Source organism: Anomaloglossus baeobatrachus, chromosome 3 (genome assembly GCF_048569485.1).
Source record: "Anomaloglossus baeobatrachus isolate aAnoBae1 chromosome 3, aAnoBae1.hap1, whole genome shotgun sequence".
Taxonomy (NCBI): Eukaryota; Metazoa; Chordata; class Amphibia; order Anura; family Aromobatidae; genus Anomaloglossus; species Anomaloglossus baeobatrachus.
The window spans coordinates 565266133-565286364 of NC_134355.1; the positions used below are offsets into that span (position 1 = coordinate 565266133).

Genomic DNA, 20232 nt, shown 5'->3' on the forward strand with positions numbered 1-20232 from the left:
CACAAAGCCCTTTCTGCTGAGGACATCTCCCATAGTGAGTCCCTCATAATACGCCACCTCCAACAGAGTGAATACGCCATAGAATGGAAGTGTTTATACAACAAACAGCAGATTCCATTAATCCTCTCGCCAATTTAAACCCAGTCATCGACAGTTTCGGCTTACTGAGAGTTGGCGGTCGTTTGAACCAGGCTCATCTTGGAGTTGCAGAACAAAATCCTCTCATCATTCCCAACAAACACCATGTTACAGTCTTGCTGATCCGACACCACCATGAAAAGACTGAACACCAAGGCAGGCAAATTACAGAAGGTGCTTTACAGTCTGCAGGCCTCTGGATTATTGGAATGAAGACACGTGTAGCACAAATACTACACGATTGTGTGCACTGTCGTAAAGCGAGATGAAAACAACTGTACCAGCAAATGGCTGACTTGCCTACAGACAGACTTTCTACAGAGCCACCTTTCACCTACGTGGGCCTAGACGTTTTCGGACCATGGATGGTGTCCACACGCAGAACTTGCGGAGGCCAAGCAAACAGCAAGCGGTGGGCTGTGTTATTCACCTGCATGAGTGTTCGAGCCGTTCACATTGAGGTGTTAGAGTCCATGGATACCTCCAGCCTAATCAACACCTTGAGAAGGTTCCTTGCCATCAGAGGACCAGTGAAACAGCTGAGGTCTGACCGTGGAAGCAACTTCGTCGGTGCATGTAGAGAACTGAACATCGACACCAAACCTATCCAAGATCAGCTGGCAGAGAAAGGTTGCACCTGGATCTTCAATCCCCCTCACAGTTCTCACATGGGAGGCTCCTGGGAGAGGATGATCGGGATTTCACGCAACATCTTGAACTCCATGCTAATGGACGTCAATTCCTCAAGACTCACACATGAGACTCTAGTCCCTCTTTTAGCTGAAGTCTCAGCCATTATCAATTCAAGACCCCTTGTGCCGGTGACCATGGATCCGGAAACACCAACCATATTAACTCCTACTATTCTCATTACCCAAAAAACTGACAACACGGTAATGCCCAGCGGAGAGTTCACCCACGCGAACACTTATCAAAAACACTGGAAACGGGTTCAATACTTGGCTGACTACTTCTGGAACCGATGGAGGAATTAATACCTCACCATTCTTCAAGGAAGAAAGAAGTGGCGACATCCCAAGCCGAACCTCAAGGAAGGAGACCTAATCCTCATGAAAGATCAGACCACAGAAAGGACTGACTGGCCTATGGGACTGATTACTAGGATACTGCCTAGTCAGGACGGCAATGTTCGGAAGGTGGAGCTAAAGGTCATCAGGAAAGGTGAGACGAAGACCTTTGCAAGGCCAATCCACGAACTTGTTCTGCTTTTGTCCATGGAGAGCGTCCCTACAGGATGAACGCTACCGGACCTGAACTTTGAGCCATCCTTCTTGTTTTGGACTCAATTGAGCTTGTTTTTGCATCTAACATGCCTTTCCTTTCAGGTTGTATTATGGACTCAATAGTGAAATCCCCAAAGTGAATTTCAGACGGGGAGTGTGCTGTTTCTATTTGTCTTAGTTAAAACTGTTATTTAATTATTTTTCATGCTTGTCTCTGCTGCCATCTACTGGTCAGACCTTTCGGCTCATCTGTTTCTTTTGTCCAGCCCATGGGAGTGTCTGATGACCCTCTTGCATTACATCCTGGTGTGTGCATTCCAAACCAGAGTTTGTGAGAACAACATCCCTTATTGGAGCTACTAGGAGCAAAGTCTTCTGACCACATAGTAGCTTCAGAGGCAAGCATCACTGGAGAATTACAATGCCAAGTACTTGGATTACTGCACTCTGCATGTCCTAACCTTTGGAGAAAATAAACCACCATTGTTTCATCTCAGCATGTGCATGTTTCACTCTGGAGCGCTCTGGTCCTGTCTTCCCCACCTATAGGAAAAACGAAGGTAAGATTCTCACAACCTCTCACAACTACGCACCTTCTATCGCCTTTAAGTGGGAACAGAACAACATTAGCTCCTATACTGTATAAAGGCTCCCCGTTAGCTCCTACACTGTATAAAGGTCCCTCACACCAGTAGCATAACTATAGTCTGGTGGACCCTGGTGCAAGATTTGGATTTTCCCCCCATTCCCTCCCCCCTGCATGTTGATGTCAGATGTATGGGCCCTTATAGCTTTCTAAATCCAATAAAGACATACGTGTTGCTCCCCCATTATTATGTAGTAATGTCCCCATCCTGGTATATATATGTCCCGCAGCCTGGTACATATACGTCCCCCAGCCTGGGCCCCATCCTGGTACATATACGTCCCCCAGCCTGGGTCCTATCCTGGTGTATATATATGTTCCCCAGCCTGAGTCCTATCCTGGTATATATATGTCCCCCAGTCTGGGCCCCATCCTGGTATATATGTGCCCCAGCCTGGGTCCCATGCTGGTATATATATATCCCCCAGCCTGGGCCCCATGTTAGTATGTTTCATGCTAGCTTGTGAACGATTGTTTGGAGTGCAGGCTGCTAATGACCCTTCACCCTTTACAAGATTTTGGATTCTGGATCTTGTTGCTGGTCACCAGATATAGCTTCAGCGATTCCGGTATTTGTGGTTATTCACTTTCATGGTAATCTACAGTTGCTGTTTTGCTTGGTGTGAAAGTTCCCCACTTTTGTGTTTATTTCCTACCCTTTGCTTTATTCTCCTGTACACATACTGTCCCTCCTTTATGTTTGAGTGCAGTATGTACGAGTTTTCATTCCCCCTTGTCCGTATTGTTGCTGTGGGGTTTTCGTTACTGGGTTTCTGGCCTACTCTCAAGAGTGGGAAGAATAAGATCAGGGCTCGGACAGGAGTCAGGGTCACGCTGGGGGCTCGAACCTGGCTACCATTGAGCCTACCTTCGAGATAAGGGACAGCGCAGGGTCACAAGACTGAGGGCCAGCTTAGGAGCCCCTGGTTCGTCAGTACATACCCCATGACAGCGTCTTATATTGGTGTGAAATCAGTGTTGTGTGTGATGAGTGCCAAGCAGGAATGAATAAGTATTCTGCACTGCTTCTGAAGATCCAAAGGAAGATTCAAGGAAGCATTAGTGATGGTGATGCAGTTTATTATCAACATATTTCAAAGCCATTCGACTTCTTCATCAGGAAAAAAAAATGGCAAACAGTGTTTGTTTTTTTCCTAAATATGAAATTTAATGACTTTGAAACGAGTTGATAAATCGCATCGCCATCACTCCTGCTTCCTTCGGATCGTCACCAGAACTTTACCTGTTTGTGACCTGTGAGGCTGCAGCCACTGATATTTTCTGGGTCTGTTCAAATGTTGTGTTTTACACAACTGAACTGAGTGAGCACCAAATTTTTACTACTGTCACTAGTTATCGGATAATAACTTATTGTGCTTTTTTTTTTTTTTTGTTCTCTAGTTCTTTCTCCATTTGCGATGAGGACTCATTGGCAGTCTCATTTCTTCAGCTAAGCCAACCCCTTTCTATGTCTATCGATCGATCGGCTGACTTATGGGGTAGTCCTCCAGCCCGCCTCACCTACTGCACTAGTGACGTGCCAATACAGGAAGCTCTATCAAGAGCCAGTCATAGAGCCCGAATGATTTGTTGCCAAGACCGGGTACCAACAGTCAAATTGGGCCGTTGGTAGAGACTTTGATAATATTAAGAATTAAGGGTATCCTTAGCTATCAGTTATTTTTGGTTAGAACCTCATCAAGCTTTAGAGGACCAACTGGAATCATTTAGAACCATTTAATGTCTTTGGATTCCAAATATTTGTACAAGGAACCTGCAAATTCTGCAAATTAGAAATAAATTGCTTTTATAAATTTTCATGTAAACCATTTTTCAGGGTGTCAAAAATGAATTTCAGTAAAACTCTAAACTCAAATTTCTATTACCTCAATTGTGAGAAAAAATAGTAGTTTCAGAGTAATTATTTCATACTCCACCCCCAAGTTTTTCCCCCTGTTTAGGAAGTAAATAGGTAAAAAGTGAAAAATTGTAAAAAAAAAAAAAAATGTACTCAACCAGAAGCCAGAACAAGTGTACAGATCAAAGAGGTTCTACCACTCCCAGAAAATTTGAAAAGCCACATTTTCTATCCCTCCTAAATGACCTGTTATATTATGATGCTTTAGGACTGCCCAGGTAACCTGGATTGTAAGCATGTGACGTGGATTGTAAGAACTAGTCTGTTCCACCCACAGATGCCTAATGAAAGCTAGGATTGATTAGGATTGGTACACAGTATTCTCAGAAAACCTGGGGAACTGCATCACATATCTACTTCACGCCATAATACTTACTAATGCCATGTTATGTTTTCAGAATTTGCTGATAAGTCTTCGGCTTTGTGATCTTTTTTTTTTCTATGAATGAATGAATGTTGCATCACATGAAAGCCTTATGTGTCTAATATATGTTTTCAATATTTTGTGTTTGTTGCTTGTGGCAACAGTGTTCTGCGCACGCGGGAAAGCAAAATGGCGTAGTCTAATGCGATATTCACAGCAACTGAGAGCAGAGGAGTGATAAATTCTTGTTTATGAAAGGAAAGTCGGCAAAGGATATTCATGATAATATGTCGCAGACACTGGAGGATCAATACCCTTCATATTCTACAGTTAAGAACTGGGTTGCCAAATTTAAAACGGGCCACTTCAGCACCAATGATGAGGAACATCCTGGATGACTGAGAGTGGTTGTTGTTCCAGAGATCGTCGATGCTGTGCACAACCTCATACTGGAGAATTGACAAATTTCAGCTAAAGGAATAGCAGACATCATGGAGATTTCCCGTTAACGTGTTTGTGTTATTATCCATGAACATTTAGACATGAGGAAGCTATCTGCAAAGTTGGTCCTCAAATGTTTGACAACAGATCAGAGAAGCATGCAAGTGAAAACTTCCCGGTCCATTTGTCAGCATTTCCGGACTGATCAGAACTTCCTGGATCGACAGGTCACTATAGATGAGACCCGGATTTATTTGTATGACCCTGAAAACAAGGAGCAGTCAAAAGAGTGGAGGCACAGTGTTACTCCTCATCCAAAGAAGTTCAGGGTGCAAAAATCAGCCATTAAGGTGATGGCGTCTCTGTTATGGGATAAGGAGGGCGTGCTGCTAGTGGACTACCTTAAAAAGGGTTCCACCATCAATGCAAGGTATTACATTGAACTTTTGGACCAAATGAAGACAGATTTGAAGGCAAAAAGACGTGGCAAGATGTCCAAAGGAATCTTGTTCCTGCAAGACAATGCCTCCGCTGACACTGCACAAGCGACCACTGCAAAACTGGCAGAGCTGGGCTTCCAGCTGGTTGACCACCCACCTTATTCAGCAGATCCAGCTCCATCCGACTATCATTTGTTTCCACACCTGAAGAAACACCTGAAGGGTACCAAATGTCACACCATTTCTGATGCCATGGCTGCTTCAGATGCCTGGTTTGAGGCACAACCGAAATCCTTCTTTTTTCTAGGCTTACAGAACTTGGAATACCGATGTAAGACGTGTGTTGACCTCAGTGGAGAGTATGTGGAATAAATGTAAAGTTTCATCATCCTATCTCGTTTCTTTCTGGGGAAAACCAAAGACTTATCAGCAGCCCCTCGTATCAGAATTATTATTGTAGGGTATTTCAGCCACTGTTTACTGACAACATTGTAATTTTTTCCCCAGGTAGCATTTTGAAAAGGTGGAAGAAAAATTGGTTTGACCTATGGTCAAATGGATACTTGATATATTATAGCGATCAGGAGAGAGAAGATATGGAAGATAAAATCCTCATGCAGTTAGACTGTATCACTATCCGGATGGGCAATGATTGCAAAGGTATTAAGGATTATTTTTGTCTTTGAGGCATTGTCATTTTCTTTACTGTACTGATTCATGTAGGTGTATCTGTATAGACACATTGCAGAACTTTTAACTAAAAGTTATATCTACTATGTACAGATATTTTATTTACTGGGGTTAATGAACAAATATGTTGCTTATTGCAGCTGAATAAATTATCATTTTTCTCCCAGCCCGAACATAGTTCACTGCAATTATTTCTTGCCTTGAACCCCCTTTTCAACTCCTGAATCGATCATCTCCTAAATTATGCATTTGAGGAATCATTTTTCATGATATGTGTGACTCCTTGAGGTTCAAAAAAATCTTTGATCTATATTGAATATTTTTCCTCTTGTCTGTTTCTGATTGGTTCAATTCTCTGCTCAGGGGCAGGACTACATATCACTCACATTCAGCCCCTGAGGTTCCACCTGATGGCTGTTGTATAGTCATTTGTGCCTTTCCCCAATACCTAACCTTATCTGGGAAATCACTGGTAAAATGTCTAGACAGGACATTGCTTGTATTATTTTTCTGAGTAAATGGTTATTCCCTATTGCTGCAGGGACCACTCACGTTTGATCATGTATATAATTTTATATTTTCTTGATTTAATTATGCTTACACCTTTGTTCTATACTCCAGATGTACACTTACCAGAGGGAAAATCAAAGGACTGCTGCCTGCAGATTATTTGCCATGAAGGAAAAGTCATAAACCTTATTGCAGAAAGTGTGGACGACTGCTTGTATGTATCTCCTTATTCCAATGTTCAATAATTTATAATAATATTAATTATAATGATTAGAGAATACTATTGTTATGCACGTATGTAATCCTACGCGATTGATAGTGAAGTAAAGCCTATCTCACAGCTGCCGCACCTGCACCCTGCTGGTGCCTGTACAGACTAGTATCCCTTGCTGCACAGCACCCTAATGGCTCCAGCACAGACCAAGTTATCCCATGCCGCACAACTAGAAACCCACAACCCGGACCTATCTGCCATTAAAGGCCACATCTCACTAAGCGATATCGCTAGCAACATCGCTGCGGAGTCACGTTTTTTGTGACGCATCAGCAATCTTGCTAGCGATGTCGCTCTGTGTGACATCCAGCAACGACCTGGCCCCTGCTGTGAGGTCGCCGGTCATTGCTGAATGTCCTGGACCATTTTTTGGTCGTTGCTCTCCCGCTGTGAAGCACAGATCGCTGTGTTTGACAGCGAGAGAGCAACGATCTGAATGTGCAGGGAGCCGGCTTCTACGGATGCTGGTAACCAAGGTACACATCAGGTAACCAAGCAAAGACTTTGCTTGGTTACCCGATATTTACCTTGGTTACCAGCGTTACCAGGGTGTTAAACTCGAACTTTGTTTTTTGGTAGTTGGTTTCCAGACCCAAACATCGAGCCTCAGGTTCGCTCTACTCTTTAACACCCTCCCAAATCATTATGATACGTTGTTTGCTTTCTTCCACCTCCCACCCCAATTCATTATAATTACATACCCCTCCCCCAATTTATTTTGTTCTCTTTAACACTCTCCCAACTCATCATAATACACTGTGCTCTCTCTCCCACCCACCCTGCAGTTCATTTACTGGTAAATAACTTGGTTCTACTGGCAATTCTCTGTGGCTCTTCTTCCTTCTTCTTCTTCTTGCTGCTGCATACATGCTGAATTGTGCAGCTGGTGCGATTACATCATTGCGCCAGCTGAGCCATAGAGAAGGCAATGGGCAGGAAGCTAAGAATGGTTTCCTGCTTGCTGCTACTGCTTGCAGCTACTCTTTGCATCTCTCTATTGCCAGCAGTGGAGCAGCAGGAACGCTCCCTCCTGGCAATAAGTGCTGCCAGTGGCACAAAAAATATTATGAAAATGGCAATCTGACTCTGGGTTGCCCCAGAGCTTTGGGCCCTAGTTGGTAACCAGATTGCCCTAATTTTAATCTGCATATGCACGTGGTGCTGCATTAGACCGGCCCGGAATCTGTGAGAACAAGGCAACTAGTAAATACATTACAACCTTCTCTTCACTCACCCCTTTATGATTAATAACAAAGGTGAAAATAAAAACAATTACTGGAATGGGGCTTTAACAATAGAAATAGTACATTTTGTGTTTGTTTTCCAGAGCCTGGGAAACCGCTCTCCGAGATGCCAAGACTAAAACTGTATGTATTGTAACACCCTTGCGATTTGATGCTACAATCATTTCTGTGAATGGCAGGGTTAGAGGTTGTCACAGACAGTTCAAAGCAATTCCTGAAATCTGTGACCTATCCGCTTTCAATTTCACTTTTTGAATTAAAACAAAACTTGCAATTTTCTCACTGGCCTCTAGGCCTAATATTAAGCTCATACTTCCTGTTCTGCACAGAAGACTTCTCAGCAGTCTCATTATCAACACAGACATGATTAAAATGAAATATATCACCTCCCTATGCAGGAGATAGCACAGTATGGTAAGAGACTGATGTGAGACATTACAATCCGTGCAGCATTGTGGAACACATTTGTGCAATAATAATAATCAATTAATAATCTAATGTCGGGAGTTTTTGTTTAGGAAGAATCGGGTAGATAATAGGGAACCAAGTTATAGAGCTGATGCTAGAGACTCTCAATGATAGCAAGTGATATCTGGGTATACTAATCATATGATCTTTTCTTCTGATACAGCACATTCTGCCTCAGCCCCTGCTCTACGACGATGGCGTGCTCGGTCCTCTCCCACCATACAGTCAGTTTGATGCACCTCCGGTAAGTCACCAAAACTTTAAATGTTACACATAGAGTGGCAAGCGACTCTAAAAGGGAATCTGTCAGCAGGTTTTATGTAATCTGAGGACAGCGTGGAGGTAGAGGTTAAAACACTGAATTCAGGGATGTGTAACTTATTAGGCTGTGTGCTGTTGTTTCCACAGAATAAACTTTTTTTCACTTGGAGATAAGGTAATCACGGCCCAGACTACATGGCTAATGAGCAGTTTTCCGACATGCACCCTCCTCTGAAAAGCATCTGCTTGTCAGTATAGAATGTACATACAAATCTGTGGAATGAGAGGGGTTCGCTTTCTGAGCACTGCTACATGCTACGTCCAAGAACAACTGCTGCACCCAGTAAACTAAAGGGATACATTGCTAGAATTGGTCTATTTTCTTATATTATGCTGCTATTGTGCCGCCCCCGTGCCAGCAGCCGTCGCTGCTCGGATCCGGGCCTTCAGGGGTTGTGGCTCGAGGGTTTCCGGACCCGGGGGTCTCGCGGACACGCCGAATAAATGGGGGGACGTAGATGTATGGGCTAGGCCGTAGTAAGTTCGTGACGCCACCCACGGTGTGTGGTGAGGTGGGACACCACCGCTGCTGTTATGGGGCACCCGGGGGAGATGTTGTGCAGCAAGTTGTTAACCCCTCCGTGGGTAGGGATGGTGGCCCCGGGACCCGGTTGCTCAGTGCAGGTTATGGCGACCGCAGGGGGGGGGTGCTGGTGTACTCACTGTTAGTAAAACACACAAGTCTCTGGTAAACCAAGGTGGTGGTGGCCGGTGTTGCAGCCGGTTGCGTTGCGGGTCCCCCACCCGGCTGGTGGTCTCTATCCTTTTCCTGCACTTCTTTGTGTAAGGTGGACTTTCCTAGTGTGGAACTCAAGAGTCTGCTCCCGGCTGGATGTGGCGTAAGGAGCCGTGCCCGCAGTCGCTGGCCCGTGGGATCTATGGGCCCAGGCGGTGACCTCTTATCCCTAATCGGTGGGCTGTTGTCTTCTGTGAGGGACTTTGGGTGGGACACGACCTCTAGTCCTGACCTCAATCGGTTAATTAACCAGTGCCACTTGATTCTGGTCCTGGCTTCAGGGTCCGAGTACCCCCCTTTGTGCTACGGTTTCCGGGTCAGTTCCCCGTGTCGGTACCGGCGGGCTACAACCCTGTCCCAGGCCACCTCGGTTCTGCCGAGCCGTCTTCCCATCTCCTGCTGACGGAGACCACCAGGGCTCCTACCCTGGAACCGTTCAATCTGGACTCTCCTGCTGGAGCTACACTTAGCTCCAGCCTACACTCCTATCCAAACCGAACTTCAGACTTCTCAGACTCAGACTTATCTACTTGCTTTCCCGCCCCGGGCCGTCTAGACCCCTGGGAGGGCGTGTTCAAACCGCCTGGTCACGCCCACTGGTGTGTCTATCTTTCCCTAAGGGGGGGTGACTAGGGTTTCAGGTCAGTTGTGTGTTGCCTAATGAGGGAAGGTGTTATGCAGGGGCCTAACTGTGACTACCTGGTTTTGCCAGGGCGTCATACTATCAGATGCCGTAGTAAAAAACAAGTGACAGATTCCTTTTAATGGACAATGTCAGTGACCAATATATCCGCTCTTTTATTCAATAACAGTCATAAGCCATCCATTAATGATGTTTGTCAGTTTGTTAATCTATTGACGATCAACTTTTTGGAAGTGCCGACCACAGCCTCCCAGACAATGTTCATAACGGTTAAAAGGAACCATGGCATGTCTACAGGTGGCGGTGCGCAAGTCGGATGCAAAACCGTAATATGAAGTCAATGATACTCGGCAGTCAAATGATGTGAAGATAAATTCAAAATTGTATTTGCAATGCAAGATTATAGACGTTTCGGTCAAAATTAGACCTTCATCAGTATAGATGCCAGGAGACATCTGTGAGAGGAACACACCTTAGTAAGCAGTGGATGCCATAATACAGCACTCCTCTCACAGATGACTCTTGATGAAGGTCTAATTGTGACTGAAACATCTGTAATCTTGGATTGCAAAGACAGTTTTGAATTTATCTTCACACCATTTGAGTGCCGAGTATCGCTGTTCATAAAGGGGACTGTTTTCCATCACCATAAATCTCCTGTCACGAATCAGCCACTCACTGTGTCATAAGGACTCATGAACTAGCAGTCTAATACTGAGTGTAATTTCTATAAAGCGCTTCCTTTTCCTTGTCTAGTAGTGAGCCTGATCTTGTATTGTCATTACCAGCCATACGGATATGACCAGTATCCTGGGGGCTATCCAGTCCAGGGATCCCAAGTCATCTATACCAGGGATGGACAGGCATATGCTTCTTACCCATATCCCCCACAAGGTGAGTAAAAAGCTATTTTTCATTTTTGTAGTCAAATTTTTATTTATGGAACAGATGCAGTAAAATTACATGTTACAGAGCAAATTCCCATGGACCAAGAATTACTTTTTCCGGCTGATCCAAATGGATGCTCACAAACCCTGTTGATTTCAATGGGGATGGTCAAGCTCTTGCCAGGATCTTGGTATTATTGAAGGCAAGACCAATGCCGTTCTCTGAGGCAATATAAAGCTAATCAGTTAATAGCTACTTCTTTTGTATCACCCCTTCATGGTAGTTACTTAATAAGTAAAGGTCCAATACTTTATGGAGTTTTGCTACATGACTTTAACCCCTTTATGACATCGCTATATATGTACGGCACATGTCAAAGGTAGGTGTATGGAGTGGACCCATGGAATGAGTTTGCCCCATACTCGGCAGGTGATGGCTGTGTGTTACAGCCTGGACCTGCCACTAACAATCACGGGTGACAAGCTTTGTCCGCCATTGTTAACCTGGTAAATATTGCTGTCAAACTCTAACAGTGGCATTATCAGCATGCTGGCATGGGGACACATCATTCTATGCGTCTATCGGCGTGACCGTAACATGATCACAGTCGCCAATGTGTTGGTATGACAGCCGGGAGTCTGCTGAATATGTCCATGCTTGTCATACCGAAGCTCCCTCTACCTATGGCCGGGCTTCAAAGGAGTCCCTGATTTTCACTATGTGCAACTATGCTGTGGTATTGCTGGATATAGAATAAGCGATCAGCCAATAGTCTGCTAAGAGGACTAACAAGTACAGTGAAAAGAAAAAAATTTATGAAAAAAATAAAAAGAAACATAAAAGTTTAAATCACCCTCATTGAAAATGAAGTCAATATTTTTTTTTAAATATGTGGTATTGACGCATTCAAAACACGAAAATATAAAATATAATTACACCAATCTGTAAACGCCGTAAAAGAATAAAAATGAAAGAACGCCAAAATTATATTATCTTTTTCACTGCAATCCCACAAAAAATGCTGTAAGAAGCGATCAAAGCGTCCTATCTATGCCAAAATTCTATCAAATAAAAAGTCTCCTCCCGCAAAAATAAGCCATCACATTGCGCCATCGATAAAAAAATTAAAACATTACGGGTCTCAGAAAATCGTGACACACTTCAAAAATTTTTGGAGGACACTTCTGGAAGGGGTTAAAAATCAGTTTAACCATGGCTTTGCTCAAAAGGAAAAGACAGATATCTGCAGACGGCTGCTTTGCGGTTCTTACCCCTCACCAGTGCAGAGAAGGGTGATGATTGGCTGGAACAGAGGCTTTTTGTTTGGCTAAACATCCTGGGATAGTTAAAGTGTCAGACTTAGGGATCACCAACCAATGTTATTCACAGACAGAGATGAGCGGACCCATGGAAGTTCGGGTTCTGATGGTCCAGTTGAACTTTTTCAAAGTTCTGTTCTGGACCCAGACTTGACCTGAACTTCATTTGTAGTCGCTAATTGGACAGTTCGGGTCTTTGCCCACATGCAGCCAGCCATAAACAGATCACTTCCGGGAGCAAGTGGGGGAGATTTTTCCAATTTTTTTTATTTTGTACACAGTACATGGGATCTGTTGTTACCACCAGTAAGTGCAGTTCAAACACTGCAAATGGCTCGCACTGGGCTGAGCACCGAGCATACCTGAGCATAGCTGTTATGCTTGGCAGGAGAGCAGGGATTTTAGCGAACTCACTGGGCCATGGGACACAGAAAGCCCAGAGGGGTTTGACTGTGCAACCATACTAGGTTTTCACCATAGCCTCTAATGGTGAGGGTGGTATGCTGCAGGTGAGACCGGGTGCCACTCTGAAAGACTGGTGCTGCGATGGCTGGCCCCAGGGGTACGGGAGCAATAGTCTCTAGAGAGCAATAATAGAAGCAGCAAGTGTCTAGGTTTCAACCGGGATGGATGCATGTGGCAGCAGCAGGTGGTGATGATACTTTGTGGCAGCGAGTATGGTGTTTGGCAGCCGGCGTGGCAGCTTGTAGCAGCAGCGGCAGGTTAGGGATAACAGCAGCAGTACACTGAAACACAAACATATGCCAGCAGCAGAACTAGCATAATACAGCAGCAGCAGTACAGTGCTAGGGGACCTGAGAACTAGCAATGTGTAAGACTCGTTGCCCAGGCACTTCCTAAGGGGAGGAAGTACCTTTAAATAGCTGCAGCCTCTCAGCTGACCTAAGAGAAGAGATACTTCCATGTTAAGGGTACGCTGGCCCTTTAAGAAAGCGGCGTGGCCACGCGCGAGCCCCTAGGACAGAGCCAGGAAGCCTACATTGAGTATGCAGCCTCTTGGAGACAGCACGGAACGGAACGGAGCGACCACAGCAGGAGAAACAGTCAGGTAAGTAAGCCGACGTCCCTGCTGGGGGACGGGGACAGGACCATGCGGGAACGCCGGTGTAGGGGTTACAACAGTGATGCTCTCATGAGTGGTTTGCACACGTAAAGCACCCGCTCGCCGAACTCTGTTTTCTTAGAAAAGCCAATGTTCCTACTGAACACCGAACTTCAGGTTCGCTCATCCCTATTCACTGAGTTAGTGCTATTTTTTTTGTCACCTGTATTCGGCGTGAGGAAAAAAAATGCAAGACTCACAAATGCAAGACAATGGGTTCGTTTTTTACAGATACATTACCATTCTGTAGCAGAGTACACTGTAAATGATTGTTCATTGTTGCTGCTGTGAAAAAAAACCGATGGCATATGGAGGCTAGGAAAAACTTTTTTTCTAAATTTCTGTTATTCTGTATGCCATGTCTTTCACCCACTTTTTCTTTGATTTCCATCCAGGACCAGGAAATACTAATCACATCATCATCCGAGAGAGATACTACGACAATGACGGGGACCTGGCTATGGGAATGTTGGCTGGAGCCGCTACCGGGATGGCTCTCGGGTCTCTCTTCTGGGGGTTTTAGACACAATATTCATCTCAAAGCTTTAATTTATTAACATTTCTATAGTATTGTTTGCAGTAGTGTATTTGTACAGAATGGCTAATGTACTAGCTCTGGTAACTCCATGTTGTCCCAGCTTTTCAAAGGTCAACATATTTCATGTCATAAAAACAGCAAAGAAAATGATGTTTTTTGTATCATAGATAGTTTAATATTTGCAGTTTGTATTGTGACTTTTCGTTTAAAGTGGCGATACATGTTTAGCACTTATGGCACAGTAGACTGAGGGGTTAAGTTTCCTGCGGTAACACTCGGAAAATGAATGTGTCATCTGATAAGAAACATTTGTGTAAAAAGTTTTCTTTTTTTGTTAAACCTATGGATTTAATGGATGTGACAAATATGGGGCGACTGCGGGCTGCTATGAGGCTGCAGAGGGCCTAGTAACCATGGGCCTCCCAGCCTGAGACTACAGCCCCTAGCTGTCTGATTTATATTGGCTAGGTATCAAAATTGGGGGGCACCGCATGCTGTTATTTAAATTATTTATTTAAATAATTTAAAAAAAGCTACGTGGGGTCTTTTGTATTTTGATATGCAGCTGCAGCCTGTGTAGCCGTGTGCTTTATCTGTGCTGGGTATTAATATATGGGGGACCCTATGTCATTTTTTTTTTCCCAATTATTTATTTATTTTTAAACTTTGCAACCAATGACATTTGCTGTCACAGAGGGTGGGTGGGGGAAGCTGTGAATATGCATGAGGTTTAATGAGCAGACTCGGAAGCAGTGTTACAGCCGCTTGCTAAGTATAATTCTCTTGCTTTACAGCCCCCTAGCCCTTACTAACACCACTTTACAGCCCACATATTCTGGTCCCCTTAGACTTATATGGGGTTTGGTGTCTGTGCTCATGTTCAAGTCAGGTCCCAAACCAGACTTTGTGTTTTTTGTGACCTGAACCTCTGCTAGTTCACCCATCTCTAGTCCTGACCCTTATGGTGCCACATCTGTGATTGATAATAGAAGGTTGACTGACATATGTTGACTTCTAAAGCTGCATATGTAATAAATATCACACAGTCAAGTACTTATCTGACAACTCTGAACTCTAGAAATGATAGCTATTCGAGGTCTGGATCCAATTGTTACTATAAGAAAATTATTGTACTTAGCCCAGGTGATATTTATCATCTTATTTTGGTGAAATGCATTACACTTTATAAGCAGTAGCTGTTCTTATAAGGCTGCTTTCACACTTGCGTTGAACAGCATCCGTCACAATGCGTTGTGTAACGCATGTGACGGATGAGTTGTAAATAGTGTGATATAAAGGCAACGGATTCCTGTGAAATAACGTGTTGTGTTAAGCCGAGAGAGAGCGCCCATCATCACTGCACACACCCCGGCACTACCGCACTCATCATAATCACCGCACATACCCCGACACTACCGCACTCATCTTCATCACTGCACACACCCCGGCACTACTGCACTCATCATCATCACCGCACACACCCCGGCACTACTGTACTCATCATCATTACCGCACACACGCAGGCACTACTGCACTCATCATAATCACCGCACATACCCCGACACTACCGCACTCATCATCATCACCGCACATACCCCGACACTACCGCACTCATCATCATCACCGCACACTCCCCGACACTACCGCACTCATCATCATCACTGCACACACCCCGGCACTACCGCACTCATCATCATCACCGCACACACCCCGGCACTACCGCACTCATCATCACCGCACACACCCCGCCACTACCGCACTCATCATCATCACCGCACACACACCGGCAATACCGCACTCATCATCATCACCGCACACACCCCGGCACTACCGCACTCATCATCATCACCGCACACACCCCGGCACTACCGCACTCATCATCATCACCGCACACACCCCGGCACTACCGCACTCATCATCATCACCGCACACACCCCGGCACTACCGCACTCATCATCACCGCACACACCCCGGCACTACCGCACTCATCATCACTGCACACACCCCGGCACTACCGCACTCATCATCATCACTGGACACACCTCGGCACTACTGCACTCATCATCATTACCGCACACACGCAGGCACTACTGCACTCATCATCACTGCACACATACTGGCACTACCGCACCCATCATCACTGCACACACCCCGGCACTACCGCACCCATCATTACCTCATACACACCGGCACTACCGCTCCCATCATCACCGCACACATTACCTCAGTGACGTCCCCGCTGACAGCGCGAATCACTTCAGTTGCTGCCTGGAGCTGACAGAAAGCAACGGTGTTTTACGGCTGGTCCTGTCAGCCTCATGTAGCAGAGCTGGATGCGTCGCGGGACCTCGTGTGGATTATGCCTGACCTGGAGGGGTATTTGGGGATTAATAAAGTGGTGAAAGAGGGTGTTTTTTTATCTTTTATTCCAAATAAAGTATTTCTTTGGGTGTATGTGTTTATTTACTTTCACTTACAGGTTAATCATTGTGGGTGTCTCATAGACGCCTGCCATGATTGACCTAGGACTTAGTGGTAGCTATGGTCTGCTATTAACTCCTTATTACCTCAATTGCCACCGCACTAGGGCAATTCGGGATGAGCTGGGTAGAGTCCCGGGACTGTCGCATCTAATGGACGCGTCAATTCCGGGCGGCTGCTGGCTGATATTGTTAGGCTGGGGGGCTCCCCATAACGTGGGGCTCCCCATCCTGAGAATACCAGCCTTCAGCCGTGTGACTTTACCTTGGCTGGTATCAAAATTAGGAAGGACCGCACGCCGTTTTTTTAAAATTATTTATTTATTTATTTATTTATTGTACTGCACGATATAGACCCGCCCACCAGCGGCTGTGATTAGTTGCAGTGAGACAGCTGTTACTGAGCGTGGGGGGAAAGCAGTGAATACTAGATGGAATAATGAGCGGCCGGAACTAGCCAGAGAAGTGTGACAGCCATGCAGCGCCGCGCCAGTGATCGGTGAGTATGAGAGAGGGGGAGAGAGGGAGAGACAGACCGACAGAGAGAGAGATAGACCGACAGAGAGATAGAGACCGAGAGAGACCGACCGACAGAGAGAGACCGAGAGACAGAGAGAGACCAGGAGTGCTTTTAAACGATTTTGAACGTTCTGCTGGACATACTGAGCATGCTCAGTAGAACATGACGTAATCCTGCACTGGAATCCGTCGCCAAACACATGGCGACGGAATCCAGCACCATAGACATTCATTATGCCTTGTAACGGATTCCAACGCATTCCAAAGGCGGTGGATAGCAACGGATGCCGTTCAACGCAAGTGTGAAAGCGCCCTAATAGAGAACAGTGTTAGGGTACCTTCACACTTAGCGATGCAGCAGCGATCCGACCAGCGATCTGACCTGGTCAGGATCGCTGCTGCATCGCTACATGGTCGCTGGTGAGCTGTCAAACAGGCAGATCTCACCAGCGACCAGTGAACAGCCCCCAGCCAGCAGCGACGTGCAAGCGACGCTGCTCTTGCACGGAGCCGCCGTCTGGAAGCTGCGGAGACTGGTAACTAAGGTAAACATCGGGTATGGTTACCCGATGTTTACATTAGTTACCAGTGTGAGCAGGGAGCAGGGAGCCGCGCACACTGAGCGCTGGCTCCTTGCTCTCCTAGCTACAGTACACATCGGGTTAATTAACCCGATGTGTAATGCAGCTACATGTGCAGAGAGCAGGGAGCCGCGCACACTGCTCAGCGCTGGCTCCTTGCTCTCCTAGCTGCTGTACACATCGGGTTAATTAACCCGATGTGTACAGCAGCTACATGTGCAGAGAGCCGGAGCCGGCAGCACAGGCAGCGTGAGAGCTGCAGAGGCTGGTAACTAAGGTAAATATCGGGTAACCACCTTGGTTACCCGATGTTTATCTTGGATACAGCTTACCTCAGCTGTCAGACGCCGGCTCCTGCTCCCTGCTCGCTTCATTTGTCGCTCTCTTGCTGTCACACACAGCGATCTGTGTGTCACAGCAGGAGAGCGGCTTTGAAGAAAACGAACCAGGGCTGTGTGTAACGAGCAGCGATCTCGCAGCAGGGGCCAGATCGCTGCTCAGTGTCACACACAGCGAGATCGCTAATGAGGTCACTGCTGCGTCACAAAAAGCGTGACTCAGCAGCGATCTCGGCAGTGAGCTCGCTGTGTGTGAAGCACCCCTTAGAAATGGCATCAGAGTTCCTGCTTGTCGCTGCAGCTCAGCAGGTGCCATTACAGCAGCCCGTATTCTGTGAAGTGCACATAGATCACAATGCCCTATATTCACATGTGTTCTACATCCAGAATACAGGCTGTCATAAATGGATTACAGGGAATGGAGATTCCTAGATGTAATATGTAAAGTGGCTTCACTTATTGTAACTCTGTCATTCTGATCCAGCTATCAGGAATATATTGTGTTACATACGAGTATATAGACAAGGTTGATAATACAAATAAATTGAAATGGGAGGGGTCATATATTTTGCTTTTCCTGCTTTGCACCATATTGTACGTATACATAAAAATAAATACTATTCATTACATACATCTTCCTAATAGCTCATTTTGTTTAAAAAGTATACTATGCACAATGTTTGTATATTATGTTGGCAAATAATCATGTTTCAATGCAGGGTTTTTTTTTCATTCCTGACAACCACTAATCGAAACATTCTGATATTGCTGCTGTTTCTCGCGCACACACATTGATCATGCATAACATAAAAACCATTGACAGATGAAGAGAATAAAATGAATTATCTCATGACATTGGCGTCGGTCAAGCAGTTGGATTTATAGATACAGTATATCACAAAAGTGAGTACTTTGTTGTAAATATTTTATGATATCTTTTCATGGGACACCACTGAAGATATGATACAATGTACAGTAGTCAGAGTACAGCTTATATAACAGTGTAAATTTGGTGCCCTCTAAAGTCAACACACAGCCATTAATGTTTAACCCACTGGCAACAAAAGTGAGTACACCCTATAAGTAAGAATTGTTCCTGATTGGCCATCATCACTCCTTGGTGTCATCTGACTCATTTGTGTTAATGTATCAGGTGTGATTGGGGAGCAGGTGGGTTACATTTGGTGTTATCTCTCACACACTCTCTCATACTGGTCACTGGAAGTTCAACATGGCTCCTCATGTCAATGAATTCTCTGAGGATCTGAAAGAAAGAATTGTTGCTCTACATAAAGATGGCCTAGGCTATATGAAGATTGCCAACACCCTGAAACGGAGCTTCAGCACGGTGGCCAAGACCATACAGCGGTTTAACAAGACAGGTTCCACTCAGAATAGGCCTCGCCATGGTAGACCAAAGAAGTTAAGTGCACGTGCTCAGCATCATATCCAGAGGTTGTCTTTTCAAAATAGACGTATGAGTGCTGCCAGCATTGCTTCAGATGTTAAAGGGGGGAGGTTCCACCTATCACTGCTCAGACCATACACCTCACACTGCATTAAACCTGTCTGTATGATTTTTGTCCCAGAAGGGAGCTCCTTCTAAAGATGATGCATGATGCACTAGAAAGCCCGCAAACCACTTGCTGAAGACAAACGGACTAAGGACATACATTACTGGAAAACTTATTTAGTTCAGATGGTGTCAAGTGTGTGTGGTGGCAGCCAGGTGAGGAGTACAAGGACAAGTGTGTCTTGCCTACAGTCAAGCATGGTGGCGGGAGTATAATGGTTTGGGGCTGTGTAGGAGGTGGTCAAACTCCCCAGTAATGTACATATTGATGATTGTCTTGCATTTTATACATGTGTGATTAAGCAATGTGAATTTATAAATTATATGCATTAGTGAGATAGGTTATAGAATGAAGATAGAATCTAGCAGCTATTTTAGCATTAATACAGGTACTCGGGGAAGATAGAGTTTTAGGTGAGATAGGGTTAATGGTAGTTGAGGGAGGAGAAAAGGGAGTAGTACGGCCATGGTTGAGGGCCTAGGAGCAGTGTGGATTTGAGCAAGGGAAGGAGAGGACATGGCCCTATATGCGAGGGCCGGTCCTGAATCCTGAGGCCACTTCTGTAGGCCCGGAGTCAGAGGATAAAACAGACAAGGAGTTGAAAGAGGGAATGATACTGAAGTACCAAAGATTTATGCCAGAGCAGTCAGGAAGAGAGGATGCCTATTGCCATGTCTGCCATGCAGGTGTTAAAGGGGTGGTTCACTCATATTCATTATTGGCCACAACGATATTATGTTGAGAAACAAGGTTTCTCTCAAATACTTTGTGTTGCGAATATTACCTGTGAGCGGC

At 45.2% G+C, this 20232-nt stretch overlaps 1 protein-coding gene across 2 annotated transcripts in view; it reads left to right on the plus strand.

Annotated features, from left to right (window-relative positions):
• PLEKHB2 (pleckstrin homology domain containing B2) overlaps nt 1–18492 on the plus strand; it is a 101704-nt gene extending 83212 nt beyond the window's left edge. For both annotated transcript variants that reach the window (XM_075340922.1, XM_075340920.1), the window contains exons 3-8: nt 5699–5851; nt 6503–6605; nt 7993–8032; nt 8541–8621; nt 10866–10971; nt 13803–18492. In XM_075340922.1, coding sequence (XP_075197037.1) covers nt 5699–5851; nt 6503–6605; nt 7993–8032; nt 8541–8621; nt 10866–10971; nt 13803–13930 — 611 coding nt within the window. In that variant the 3' untranslated portion in view covers nt 13931–18492. The remainder of the gene's footprint in view (nt 1–5698; nt 5852–6502; nt 6606–7992; nt 8033–8540; nt 8622–10865; nt 10972–13802) is intronic.
• The last annotated feature ends 1740 nt before the right edge of the window (nt 18493–20232 follow it).